We start from the raw sequence: 12,637 nt of genomic DNA, 5'->3' as shown, positions 1-12,637 counted from the left end.
CAGTTGGAATATTCCTTTCATGAGCCATTATGGTAGCAGTTTCTTCTGCACAACAGCCACATTTTGGACATTTTTAGTGAAAGTAGAACCTTTAAACTGCACAGTTGCTATGAATCCAGACCTCTGGGACAGAAGATGTTCCTGAAGACTTGAGTACCATAGTACTGAAAATTATGACTGTGCTCAAAAAGTTTATGGTGTAGATTTTAATGTTAACAGAGGTCTGGCTCCAGTAGATAGACTAAGAATGACGAAGTACATAGCTGCATGCCTTTTTCATTTAGTGCAGATGCAGGTCTACTAGACAAAGGTTATTGTTGTTTTCAGTGTTACCATTTCACAATCTTTTTCTATGCTTCTGGTCAAAATGAAGGTGCAAATGTAACTCATATGTGAGTCCTTCTACAAAGCTTAAAAAAAAAAAATACAACTATGTGTCTGCTTATAACTTTTCAGAATTAGGAAAATTTTATAGCACATCGATGCTGTGAAGAACTGCAGTGTGTTTCTTCAGTGACAGGTGTGATTATTGTTATTATAAAGACTTTAAATGAACATTTTCTAGACAGCTCTAGCTCTCTGCATATCTTCTGTTCAACTGCAACTCAGATATCAGACATTTTGTTTTAAAAAGCCGCCCTGCTTTATTTCTAAATAGAAAAGATGTTTCAGATTCCCATTGGTGAAGATTATGAATTCCATAGAATGTTTCTAGAGGCATGAAAGATTTTGTATGTTTGGAACTGGCTTCTTCTGTAGAAGTGGGTGCTGCCAGCAGCAGTTCCTGAGCCTGATATGTTACAGAGCACTGTATTCAAGTACAGAGGGTAGATTCAGACCAAATAGATTTGTAGCTGTGCAATGATTTTTTATTTTTCCCTTTCTGTATAGGGAACACACCATTGCTTTCTAACAACAAACATTCAGAGTATCCTGAGCTCACCTTGCTGTATGCACTGAAGCAAGAAATGCATGATGTTGAAAATTTTAGTGATCTATATGATGAAGCTCGAGTATGGAATCTTACAGGAAAAAAAATGGGATGCTAAGAATTTTTCTTTAAAGGATTTAAAATGAATGTTGGTATGCAGCCTTTCTAAAGTCAAGTACAGCACAAAGTTTTAGACTTTTTTATTCTAATATTTTAAAAGTATTATTCAATATTCCTGCTAACACCTTGGATTCTTTTGAACTGCCAGACAGCTGTTCCTTGCTACAGCGTTTCTCCCTTTTGCTGCAACTTAGTAGTCACAATGAGACCTATTCCTGAAAGCAAGTTGGAAGCAGCTGTGCTGGCAACGTCTGAATTAAAAGAAGCCCACGGAGCACCAATTCACATGGGTGACCCTGGTCAGTGCTTTTCATTTTTCATTCTGCATGTGCTTTACTTTGTATAAAAGTGATGGGGGAAACCATGGGAAGTGGTAGGACTGAAATACCTACACCACTGAATTTGGTATGTTTTAATCCTTTCTAATGGTCCCAAACCTGAATTTAAAACAACAACAACCACCAAACCAAACCAGAAAAAAAAGGTTTTGAATGAGCTGAACACACAAATTTCTTAGATAAAAGATAGCTCTCTGATGTAGATAAATTAGGTTATATGGCAGTGGTGGTTTTGGAAAAAGTGTAATCGTATTTCTCTGAGATGTGTGCAGTTTCATTTATATGTGAGTACTTTCGTGCTGCCAGAGATTCCAGGGACAGGGTAGCAGTGATTGACAACATGGGGAGAAGTATGTGTGGATGCATTTTGTGTCTTAGTAGATGACTGTGAAAGTAAATACTGCATTATTTTAAAAAATATTGAAATAGCATACATTGAGCACAACACTTAAGACAGAATAAATAGAAATATGACAAGAATTATTTTTTTTTTAAATCTAGCTTGGACAAATATAGGCCTATTCTTTTGCAAGGGAAAATTGAGGAAAAAATGTAAGACAGGAGGCTGTTTCAAAAAGACAAAATCAAAACCAAACACCTGCAATAATTTCCCCTCTGCTGTCAGAAATTTGGTAATCATGGGCTGCATACACAGAAGAATCACATTGCTGGGCATGGAAGGAGATGTCACTGTTAACATGACATTCCGGTAATATATTTGAGTAATATATCTGAGTACTTAAATCTGAGGAACTAGCAGTAAGTCATTGTATGAGTAAAGGAACAAGACCATTGACGGACTCCATTGTTTATTTGTAACAGAAAAGAGTAAACTATTATATACACAGATCATATAAATTAATTCCAGAAAAGACAGTGGTATATTAGAGCATCTGAAAAATTTAAAAACAAGGGAAGATAACAAGTACTTAGAATGACCCAGATTAGGGTATTAGAATAAAGTAGGTGTTAGAATAAAGCAGAAGACAATTTAGTGAAAGCTGGCTAAGAATGAGATGTAGTTATCTAAGCTAGAGAGGAAGAAGAGAGGTTGATCATTGCTCTAGCTAAAGAATGTAGGAAGTGAAAGCAGTGGAAAATATGTTCTAGAAAGAACTCATTTTGCATTGCAGTCATTTATTCTTGTTTGCCAGTGTTATGAATGTAACTCTTCTGTCGATAGAGAAGATTTATATTGTCTTGGAAACTCAGCATAGATGTCTAGCTTGTATTTTGTTACAGAAGTAAGGTAAATACAGTTTTACTGGTGTTATCAAAAAGGGAAAACAAGTCAGCTCAGGCTCTTGAGGATACGCACTCAAAAGCAAACTAAATGTGCCACTTCAAGGGGACTTGACACTCTTGCACTCCTAGCTCAGTGTCACTAAATGATGTTTGGGCTCCACCTCCCTGGCTTTGCAGTATTACTGCTTAATTAGAATCATTCATGATTTCATTTTTGATCAATTCCAGGTCTGCTGGGAATACAAGATCTTTCTAAACCAGACTATGGAGATCCAGTTCACCTTCACCCTGGTGATATTCCAGTGTTTTGGGCCTGTGGTGTAACAGGAGCTGAAGCAGTTATCAGCTGCAGTATGTGATGTTTAAAGACTCTTTTCCATTTTTTTTTTTTTTTTAATGCAGGCTGAATGAGTTGGCTGATTAGAAGGCTTGATTTCAGGGTAAGATAAAAAACACTCCAACCAAACAACAAAAAAGCCTTTGGCAAGACTGTTTTTCATTCTGAAATACAGATCTACTTTAAAGAAAATTCTTACTGAAATTTCACCACTTTTGTGTGAGTATTTTAAAGGCTCAAATCTAAAGCTCTGGCAGCATCAAAACATCTTTTTAAGCATTATAAAAAACTAGAAGTTTAAAGGCATTAATTTTTAAGTTGCTTCCTTTTAAAATATTACTTCTTATTACATTACAGTAAAACAACAGTAAAGGAAAAAGGAAAAAAAGAATGGGGAAAAAAAAGGAGCAGCCAGAAATCTTTCCAAAATGTTGTCAAGAGCTAGCAAATTGATTGACCTGGAAAAGGGTTCATAATTGTCTCAGGGAGAATGCAGAGCTTTTAGATTTTGTTCCAGAATTAAGTAAATGTGACACACTGTACATAAATGAAGCTTTGTCCACTGCACAGAGTTGTCCTGCACTCTATGCAGTCATTTATAACAGGCATGAGCACAAAGGGCAAAAAGAGGCAAGGAAACCATAGTGACAGTATTATATACTGCTCTAAGTCACTAGTAGGGAATGAAATAGAATGAAATACTGTATTTTCATTCTTACTGAAAAAGAAGCTTAATAATCGTAGGCAGTATAATGGGAGAACATTGGAGATCATCTGCTTTGTCCTTGTCTCCTTGCAGAATCTGTTATATCCTTGTAGTTCCTTAAAGATGTTTATCTGAACTTCTCTCATCACCTGCTCTAAATATGTTAAGCTCTAGAATTGACTTCGTTTTCTTTCTTACATATGATCTCTTTTCTCCAATCCCAAATCTGAGCTGAAAATCCCACTCTTTCCTGTGTTCTTCAGCAGTTCTATTCATCTTCCTCATGAATCCTTGGTGCAGAGAGAGAAAAATATTGCTAACATCTCTACAATCTGTTGCCCAAAGCATGTGTCTATGCTGCCTTCTACTTATTTCTCCATTTTCTTTATTAAAACCAGTTGTCATCACTGCATTCCAGGAACTTCTTGGACAGTTCTTATCTTGTGTGCTTCTTTCTCAGCTAGGCAGTTAAAATTCTGCCATACCACCAGTACCCATACTTCAGACAAATCTGCTACCCTGTCACAAAAAATATTGTCTGCTCAGGGGTTTGGCAAGGTATACTAAACCTCTACAACTGTGTTCACCACATGCTTGAAAATTCCTAGCCATAGATTCCCAGCAGATCTAGCACAAACCTAGGATATATATACTTATTGAAGAAATATCTCCTTCCCTTTCACTCTCCTAACGAAGTAAATTTTTGCTTGAGTTGTGATTTATCTAACAATGTACCAATTTTGCCAAATCAAGTATCATCTAGATCCAGACTTCTGGAATTAATAAAAAGACATTAAATATTTTCAGCTTAGGGAGCTACTATACTGTCAGGTCTAAACAAGCCTGTTTTTCTCCAGGGTTTTAGAGGCTACTTGGATTCCCTTTGCTAAGGCTTACTGATCACCTTTTGTCATTATTCTTTGCCAGTTTATAGTTCTTCTAGCTAGTTTGGCAAGACACTGCACAGAGATGCTAGTCCCTGTTTTCTTAATCTGATAGAGGACTACTCCTGGCCAGCAGGCAGAGTTGACAGCTTTGTCATATAACTATTATGAGGATATTCAAAGGTACAAGAGAGATATTATAATTTCCAGCAGCACTCTAGAATCTGAAAAAATAATTAATTCTTACAGAGACAATTTCACCAACACACTGGGCAAACTCAAGCATTATCTTGTCATTACGTCAATGCGTTAGTTTCTTCTTGCATGTCAAAGCCAAGTTTCAGCCTCAATTCCCAACCAACATCCTGGGAGGGTTCTGTTCCTAAGTTGCCTCAAGTTTAGACTTGAGAGAACACTGTGGAAAAAACTGATCTCAACTACCTCCATGAGCTTTTAAAAGTGAAAGCATTTTCAGATGTATGTGCATACGTTTCTTTCTCAAAGTGTATTAATTCCTGCAGTGTAACTTAAAATATCACCTGTTTTTATAAGTGTCATCAGGCATAGGCTCTGTGTTGTTAAATTAAGTAGCTATTTGCAATTTCATCACTCTGATAATTCAATATATTGCAATAATAACATTTAACTGGAGTTTTTTCATCCATTTTAGGAGCTCCATTAGCTTTTACTCATTCTCCAGGCTGCATGTTCATCAGCGACCTAAAGAACAACAATGTCAGATCATTAAGAGGAGTCCCACAGGTGCACTGCATTTCTCAAGATCCGCTGCATTTCAGTATTGTGTCAGCAGAAGCAGCCCAAAAGATAAAGACTCTAGAGACCCTGATTGGAATAGATCCAGGTATAAACAAAAACTGTCTTCCTTTAGTGGATTTGTTTTGAGGTAGATATGATCTATCCTGACTTTTTTGATATTTATAAAATTCTAGAACACAGTAAGACTCTAAAGGCAATTTTAAGAATTCTTTGTGGAATACAGTGAGTTTATACAACTAGGTCTTCTGTTTTCTGTTACTGTAGTTAATATCAGGGTCTGGCCAAAACCATTCAACCTTATGGGTAATGGAATATCTGATGTTGATGACTATATACTCTCAAAGTACAAAGAAGCATCGATGTTTGCAGCAGACTGGAGAGTCCACAGGGAATAAGAGCTGTTACTGAATAAAACTGAAATTGCAATGTAAAGTACAGGGCACCTCATCATGCTGCTAACAGCTACATGGGTATTCACTGTTGAGTAAATAGCACATTTCTTTACATATATTCATGACTATGCTCCTACCAAAAAATTCTAGTCCTTGCCTGTGTTTTTCAAACACCCCTCTCTGATGGGTGGAATTACATTAAGCTCTGCTGATGTATTCATTCCTGAGGTGTTGTGTGATGGGCAGAAGTGACCAGGTCACTACAGAAGGTTGAGAGTTTGTGCTGCACATGTGTACAAGACAAGAGGTAAGTAAAGGCAAACTGAATAGGACAGCCATTCCTAAAATACATACTCGGAGTTAGTCCCCTTTGGCTGCTGCAAATTCTGATTTCAGTGTCCCATAAATTTTCTGAAATCCTCTGTAGGCAGTAGTGGAAAACAGCTTACACTCAGTGCTCCCAAGCTCCAGGTTTGGGCTGTGTGGATGTATTTGGGTCTGTTTATTTTTACTCATAAGGCCTCTCCTTTTCCCACTCTCTGGAGTTCAGCTTGGCACGATGCCAGGCTGTGCAGAAATACAGGACTTAACGTAAGAGTTAGCTCATTTTCTTCCTAAAGGAGAGTACAGTACTTTGTCTCAGTTAATATATCCCACTTCTAAGAGACTTATATTCCATGCTTCTGTTAGCTTAAGTTTTGTTCAGAACATTTTTCTCTGTCCACTATATATGTCTTGCCTGTATGTTATTTAGGAGGGAACAGAGGGAGAAATGGCAAAGGGGAAACTGAGTACAAAAAGAGGAAGGTGTGGGGGTGGGGGGACTGAGAAATATGAAGATTTGAGGAGGATGGAAAACAATAATGAAGACTTACTTCTGTCAGCTGATGAATATCGGCACCTCATGCTGATATTCGTGGTTTTCAGGAGTGCTAGCAATTTAAAGGACTGAGCCTTGAGCTTCTGTCTCTGAGTGGCAGGGAAAGGAGAGGAGATAGGAAGTGTTTGAACAATTAGAGCCGTACACAGATAGCACAGCGTTGTCTCTTCAGGGACTGACCCATGAGAAGAGACTTCTGTTAATATTCACCTATTTCTTAAGGTCTGATAACAAAGTTCTCTACTACATGAAGTGTTACAAGAACATGTAACAATCACCTAGATACCACTGTTTTGATTGAGTTTGTAAAAGTCCCAGTGTAACTTCTAATATCTCTGAAACCTCACTTCTGTGGTTAATCATTTCATTAAGTAAAATTTATTTGGGAATTAGCTCTTCCCTAAGTTAGATCAGTTAAATAGAGACAAAGTGAAGTTAAACAAACATAAGTTAAATAGAGACATCTGAAGTCTTCATCAGAACTTATGTGAGGTCTGAGGTGCTTGAGATGCAATCTAGCTTCAGTAGCTAGACAAAGTCTAGCAGGACTGTTGTCACAGATCAGAGTAAAGTAGGGGCCAAAGGAAAGGAAAAAATATGCAGTAAGCTCTCAGAAAAAGCTATTTACACTAATACCTAGAAATGCTAGGTATAGTAATTTTCAAAATCCAGCTATCTGATATTCTTAACCGGGAAACAGAGCTCATTATCTTCATTACTCATATCCTACACCTTCTTGGGTTTCCTGAGGAAATTACCCTAATTCCTGCCTTGACCAGAGGTTTTTCTTTCTCTTGTTTTTTTAACCCATTTTATGTCACTATAGTATGTAGTTTCACTCATAGGGAAACTTCAGAAAGGGAATGCTACATTTAAGTGTACTGCTCTCTTTAAAAACACTTTTGTAGGAGACCGGGGTATAATTCACCTGCAGCGCCAGGATGAGCTTCTGAAAGCCTGCCTGGCCATCTCCCATGCCCAGTCTGTGCTGATAACAACTGGATTTCCTACCCACTTCACTTATGAGCCACCAGAAGAGAATGACGGGCCCCCGGGAGCCCTTGCTATTGCAGCTATACTGCAGGCCTTGGAAAAAGAGGTTGCCATAGTTACAGATCAGAGAGCCATGGATCTGAATAAAAAGATTATTGAAGAAGCTGTTCAACTAGGTAAGAAACATGGAGGGTTCGGTTTTTATCTTGCTAATTTGAGCCAAGGTTTGCTTTGGTTTTAATCTCACTGTCACTTAGTACAGGACTTTTTTTTTCCCCAGAGCATGAACCAGACTTCATCCTCTCAGCTCTGCTCAGCATTGCTACAATAGCTGGCATCAAGTTAATGTGTACATATCTGAGTACTGATTCTGGATTAACTGTTTGGGATAAATTCTGGATGTCTGTTCTTGTTCTTGTAGACCTGTTTTCTATCTCAAGGTTCCATTTACTAGCATTAACATTTAAACAAGTTTACATTAAAGTAAGCATTCAAGGAACTTACCAAGAACAGTGTAAAGACATTGAGTTCTTACGATTCTAGTCATTTTGCTTTCTTCTTGTTTTTAAGTTACTCAAAAACATATTAAACAAAATAAAAGGTATGTAGTACCTGAATTGTGTTTTGTTTTCCTGTAGGAATTCTGAAGAAACCCATCCCTCTATTGAGTTATCAAAGGGAAAATGCTGATTCAGCTTTAAAATTTTTGTGTGACAGTGGAAATTCTGGAAGACCGAGGTATGTGTATTCGGTTTCTGAGAATGGGTCACACCTCTACTGTGTAAAGATATAATAAAAATAATGACCATGGTCTAAGAAGGCACAATGGTTACAAGTAGATCCTTAAGACTTGGAATGAACATAACAACCTTTGAAGCCAAAAACAGTTATTGGAGCACACACAGTTACATAATTCCACGTTATTCTGCAATTATACATTTCTGGAGTATAAAAAGAAAAAATTCTTAATAAATCAATAGTTGTTCTCCTTTGAAAATTTTCTAGAAGTTTTTGGCAGGTATTTTATATATATATAAATATATATATACACACACACAATGTATATTGTATTATCAATTTTTAAATGAGAAAATCAGAAAGTATTATGTCAAAGTCAGTGAAAGAGATAGGAAAAGAGTTGTGGAGTGTGTTCATTTTTTAGCTGCTTTGGCTCTAGTTGTCATATCTGACAGCTGGGGAACTTGATCTGACTTAATAAAATGTATGTGTTTGTAATGGTGTGAAAGCTATCATCCTGTTTTCTTTAGCAGCCGGAGCATAAATTACAAATGCATGCATGCATTTCTCAGTGCTGATGTGATCTGTTCACATATGCATTGTTTAGTGTATAATGTTGGACAAAAGTTCAAATTTATACAAAGTGCGTGATTAGAGTTAATGCACTGGAGAATTTTCTAAGTAGCTGTACACACATTTCATTACTTAGCAGACAACTGACATTTCCTTGTAGGCATACATTGCTCATTTTTATTGATCTTTCTTTGTAAAGCATTTTAATGTAGTTGCCTTCAGTTTGCTCTCTTTAATAAAAATATCTTTCACTGTGGTATTTACTCAATTCCTATTTCTTTTCACAGGTTAGTGTATACTGTAATAGTATGCATGATACTGTCTTTTAATACTGTTTTAAAAATGTGTTTTATAGCTATATATATAAGTACAGCCAGATTCTATTTAAATTGATCCCTAGGACCAAAAAAGCTGAAGTGTTTTTTTGTTTAAGTAGACAACTAGCCTGCTTAAGGTCTCTGGAATCATTGTAGATACCCAACCACAAGAATATTAAGTAATTCAGCAGAATTAGTAGCCTCTTGGCAGTAAAATTGAAGAAACAGAAGCAAAATAACTTAATTCTAACATGTAGTGGCAGAACTGAGTACTACAATTCTGCTTAAAATGTAGGACATCTGCAGTACATCTGTCTATTTTCATAACTAGCAAAATAGCCATAGAATTAAAGTCTCCTGAATCTAAAGACCCAAACCAAAACATTCCCTAACTAGAACGAGATGGATATTTGCCAAACCATGTTCTTTAGGCAGAGATATATTTGCACTAAAAAGGATTTAGATGATCATTAATTGCCTACTTTTTTGTTTTCTTTGAAAACACTAACAGAGACTAATATTTTACAAGATATTGTCGATTTTAATGTAGAACAGAGCCAGACCAGATGGCTGACCCAAAGTTTTGCTGGCTAGGAGGATTGCAGGAACTTCTCCATTTCTTGGTAGCAAATGTGGTTTGGGGGAGCTGCACTAAAGCTGTAAAAAACCTGAAATAACCTTTGAAAAAAACCATAGAGAACTACCTTCAGAAATAAAAAAACAGTATCCAAGTTTTACCTTAAATCCCAAGTGGTCAAAAAGTAGAACCAAGCACACGGGAAAATCACACCTTTGACTCCTCTCCTCTGTTTTTTTCACTCACCTCTAACCAGATATGATCACCTGATAGCAATAGAGCGTGCTGGGATGGCTGCTGATGGCAATTATTATAATGCCAGGAAAGTTAACATTAAACATCTCGTGGATCCCATAGATGAATTATTTTTAGCTGCACAAACCATTCCAGGAGTGACAACAACAGGTATGTGTGAGTTTGTGTGATACTCTCAGAAGCAAGAGAAACTCAAAACAGGAACTCTTAGTGGAAGTGAAGGGGAGCAAGAGGCAGGTGCTGAATAGCTGCTTACAGGCTACAGCTGTTTGTTGTGGTTGAATCTGAAGAGACCATTGCTGCAGAAAAATTACAAGGTTCTATTGAAGGATTTTCACAGCCAAAAAAAAAAAAACTGTAGAAGTTATTTAAGGATAGAAAAAGCAGGCCCAGGTGTATTACCTAAAAATCAGTGTGTGTACATACACTTCTCTAAGTGCAGTTTTTGACAGTGACTTTATTCTGTATTTTATGTGTGAAAGGCAGCATAAAAAGCAAATGATTGTTGAATGGAAACATTACCTAATAAAGTATTATTTTATGATAGATACACCTGAGTTAAAGCAGCAGCCTGGATAGAATCTTAGTTTATGTTGTCTTTAGCAGTACTTTTGAGCAGGGATATTTGCATTTACTGTAATAGTGCCTTGTCTAACAAAATATATGTACAGTAAGAATCTTGAAAGGAATGTATTGTCCTTCCAACCAAAACTACATTTACCTTGGCTAGTGCATCTAATAAGAATGCTTTTGTCAACAGTGCTTCTATCTTTTGTCAATAGTCCTTTTTTTCCTGAAAACTTAATTGTATCTGGTTTTGAAAAAATATGCTATTGACCAAGGTATATATAAAGTGTTGTACAACATCCTTGTATAATCAAATGCTTCCTGCTACACTGTGTGGCCCAAAACAGAGTTTTGGAGCTATATAATCTGTATAAATATTAAAAATTAAATTAGAAATAAGTGTCCCAAAATTAGAAATAAGTACTCATGCCAGGCTGATTTCAGTCTCATCAGAACATATCTGCTTCTTCTCTTTTAGTAGTGCTATGGACTCACTTCTGAGTATTGCCAAAAGCACAGAAGCTTGGCTTCTCAGTAGTGTTGTTTTTCAAATGTTTCCACAGAATTGAGACCTCCTGCAGAGATAATGCATAGTCTGCTTTCACTGTATTGGTATTATTTAAAAGCTGTGTAGCAGAAGAGTTCACTGGTAATTATTGTATTAGCTTGAAATTTGCAATAGACTTTATTTAGATATGATCCAGATGTTTTCATATTTGTAAGGAGTAACTTCTAACATTCAAAAAGAAGCACTCTAGATGGCACTCTCTTGGCAATCTCAGCAGAGAAGCCAAAGATTGACTGAATAAGTACAGAAAAAGCTCTCTTTCATAAAGATGTCTAGCAAAATGCCCCGGAGCTTTATCTGCTACAGTTAATTTCAATTCCTGTCCCTGATTTTAGACTGTTGATACAAGGACTTGGTCTCTCTAGCTACTTATGTAACATCGCAACCTGAGTCCTTTAATTTCTTCAAATATCTTCCACAGCATCTCAAAGTACATTAATGATTTGGTGGAGTTTGGAGAATTCTACCAGGTGAAAATTTCAATCTATTCAGCAGAATGTAGTTTGTTTCAAACATTCGCTGAATGTTCAAATATACTGTGAAATGTCATTAATTAAAAATACCACAGGCTTGTGAATAATAAGGAAAGAAACAGTTACCCAGATTCACTCTTTATCGGTGCTGTGAACTTTCTCTAAAGAGATATCTACATAGGAAATGGTTTAATAAGTTAGAGGCTTCAAAAGATAACGAAGGGATCTGCTCTGATCTGTGCAATTTGTGTAGTGCATATTCTACACTGGAGAACTAATTGAGTGTCCATAGAAAAACAATGTAATTGTTTCTTACATCATCTGTTACCTGGTTAACATTTCTTGTTTTGCTTATCACACTGACTTTTTATGTCTGTTTTGTAATTTTGGGTTACGATTTCTTGGGTTGGCTTTTGGGTGTTTCAATGTATTTCTGCAAAGCTTAACTTGATGGGGCCACTGGGCTGTGACCTTTGTGTTTTGCCTCCTGTTGCTGATAGCAATGTACTGCTACTGATTAGGATAATTTTTTTTCTGGTGGGGCTGTATTTGACTGTCTTCATGGTCAGTAGGAATTTGGAGGCATATGTCTAGTTCCAAAATAAATGCTGATATTGTACAGCATTAGGGTGGAATACTTGGATAACCTTATAGACTAAAATACTAGGAAGATCATGTTTTCAGCCTACAGAAGTCTTTAGATAGTATGCTCAGTGGCAAGAAGTACTGTGTCAGTAGGTGGAGAGGGGAAATGTTGCAACATTTGTTATGTGTTGATTAGTTGCTGTTAAGTTTTGCATTTAAAACAAGACCCGTGTTTAAAAAAAATCTGATCTGGTAGCCTGACCACAAACAAAGTATGAGCAATGTCTACTATTGTATGGGTACCAATACCATAAAAACTCATGGAGTAAGCAGCAACCTTCAGCAATATACAAAACAAGAAGACATGAAAGGCTGAGGTTG

General features: G+C 36.6%; 1 protein-coding gene across 7 annotated transcripts in view; it reads left to right on the top strand.

Annotated features, from left to right (window-relative positions):
• DGLUCY (D-glutamate cyclase) overlaps window positions 1-12,637 on the top strand; it is a 48,940-nt gene that overhangs the window by 25,457 nt on the left and 10,846 nt on the right. For all 7 annotated transcript variants that reach the window (XR_007631445.1, XM_050335408.1, XM_050335403.1 and 4 more), the window contains 6 exons: window positions 1,200-1,350; window positions 2,863-2,985; window positions 5,232-5,423; window positions 7,519-7,779; window positions 8,242-8,341; window positions 10,065-10,213. Coding sequence is in view for 6 of the 7 variants with exons in the window: in XM_050335408.1 (XP_050191365.1) it covers window positions 1,200-1,350; window positions 2,863-2,985; window positions 5,232-5,423; window positions 7,519-7,779; window positions 8,242-8,341; window positions 10,065-10,213 (976 nt within the window). In the remaining variant the exon portion in view is untranslated. The remainder of the gene's footprint in view (window positions 1-1,199; window positions 1,351-2,862; window positions 2,986-5,231; window positions 5,424-7,518; window positions 7,780-8,241; window positions 8,342-10,064; window positions 10,214-12,637) is intronic.

Source organism: Myiozetetes cayanensis, unplaced genomic scaffold (assembly GCF_022539395.1).
Source record: "Myiozetetes cayanensis isolate MyiCay16 unplaced genomic scaffold, myiCay2020 scf6-25, whole genome shotgun sequence".
Taxonomy (NCBI): domain Eukaryota; kingdom Metazoa; phylum Chordata; class Aves; order Passeriformes; family Tyrannidae; genus Myiozetetes; species Myiozetetes cayanensis.
This window is presented reverse-complemented; position numbering and strand designations above follow the sequence as displayed.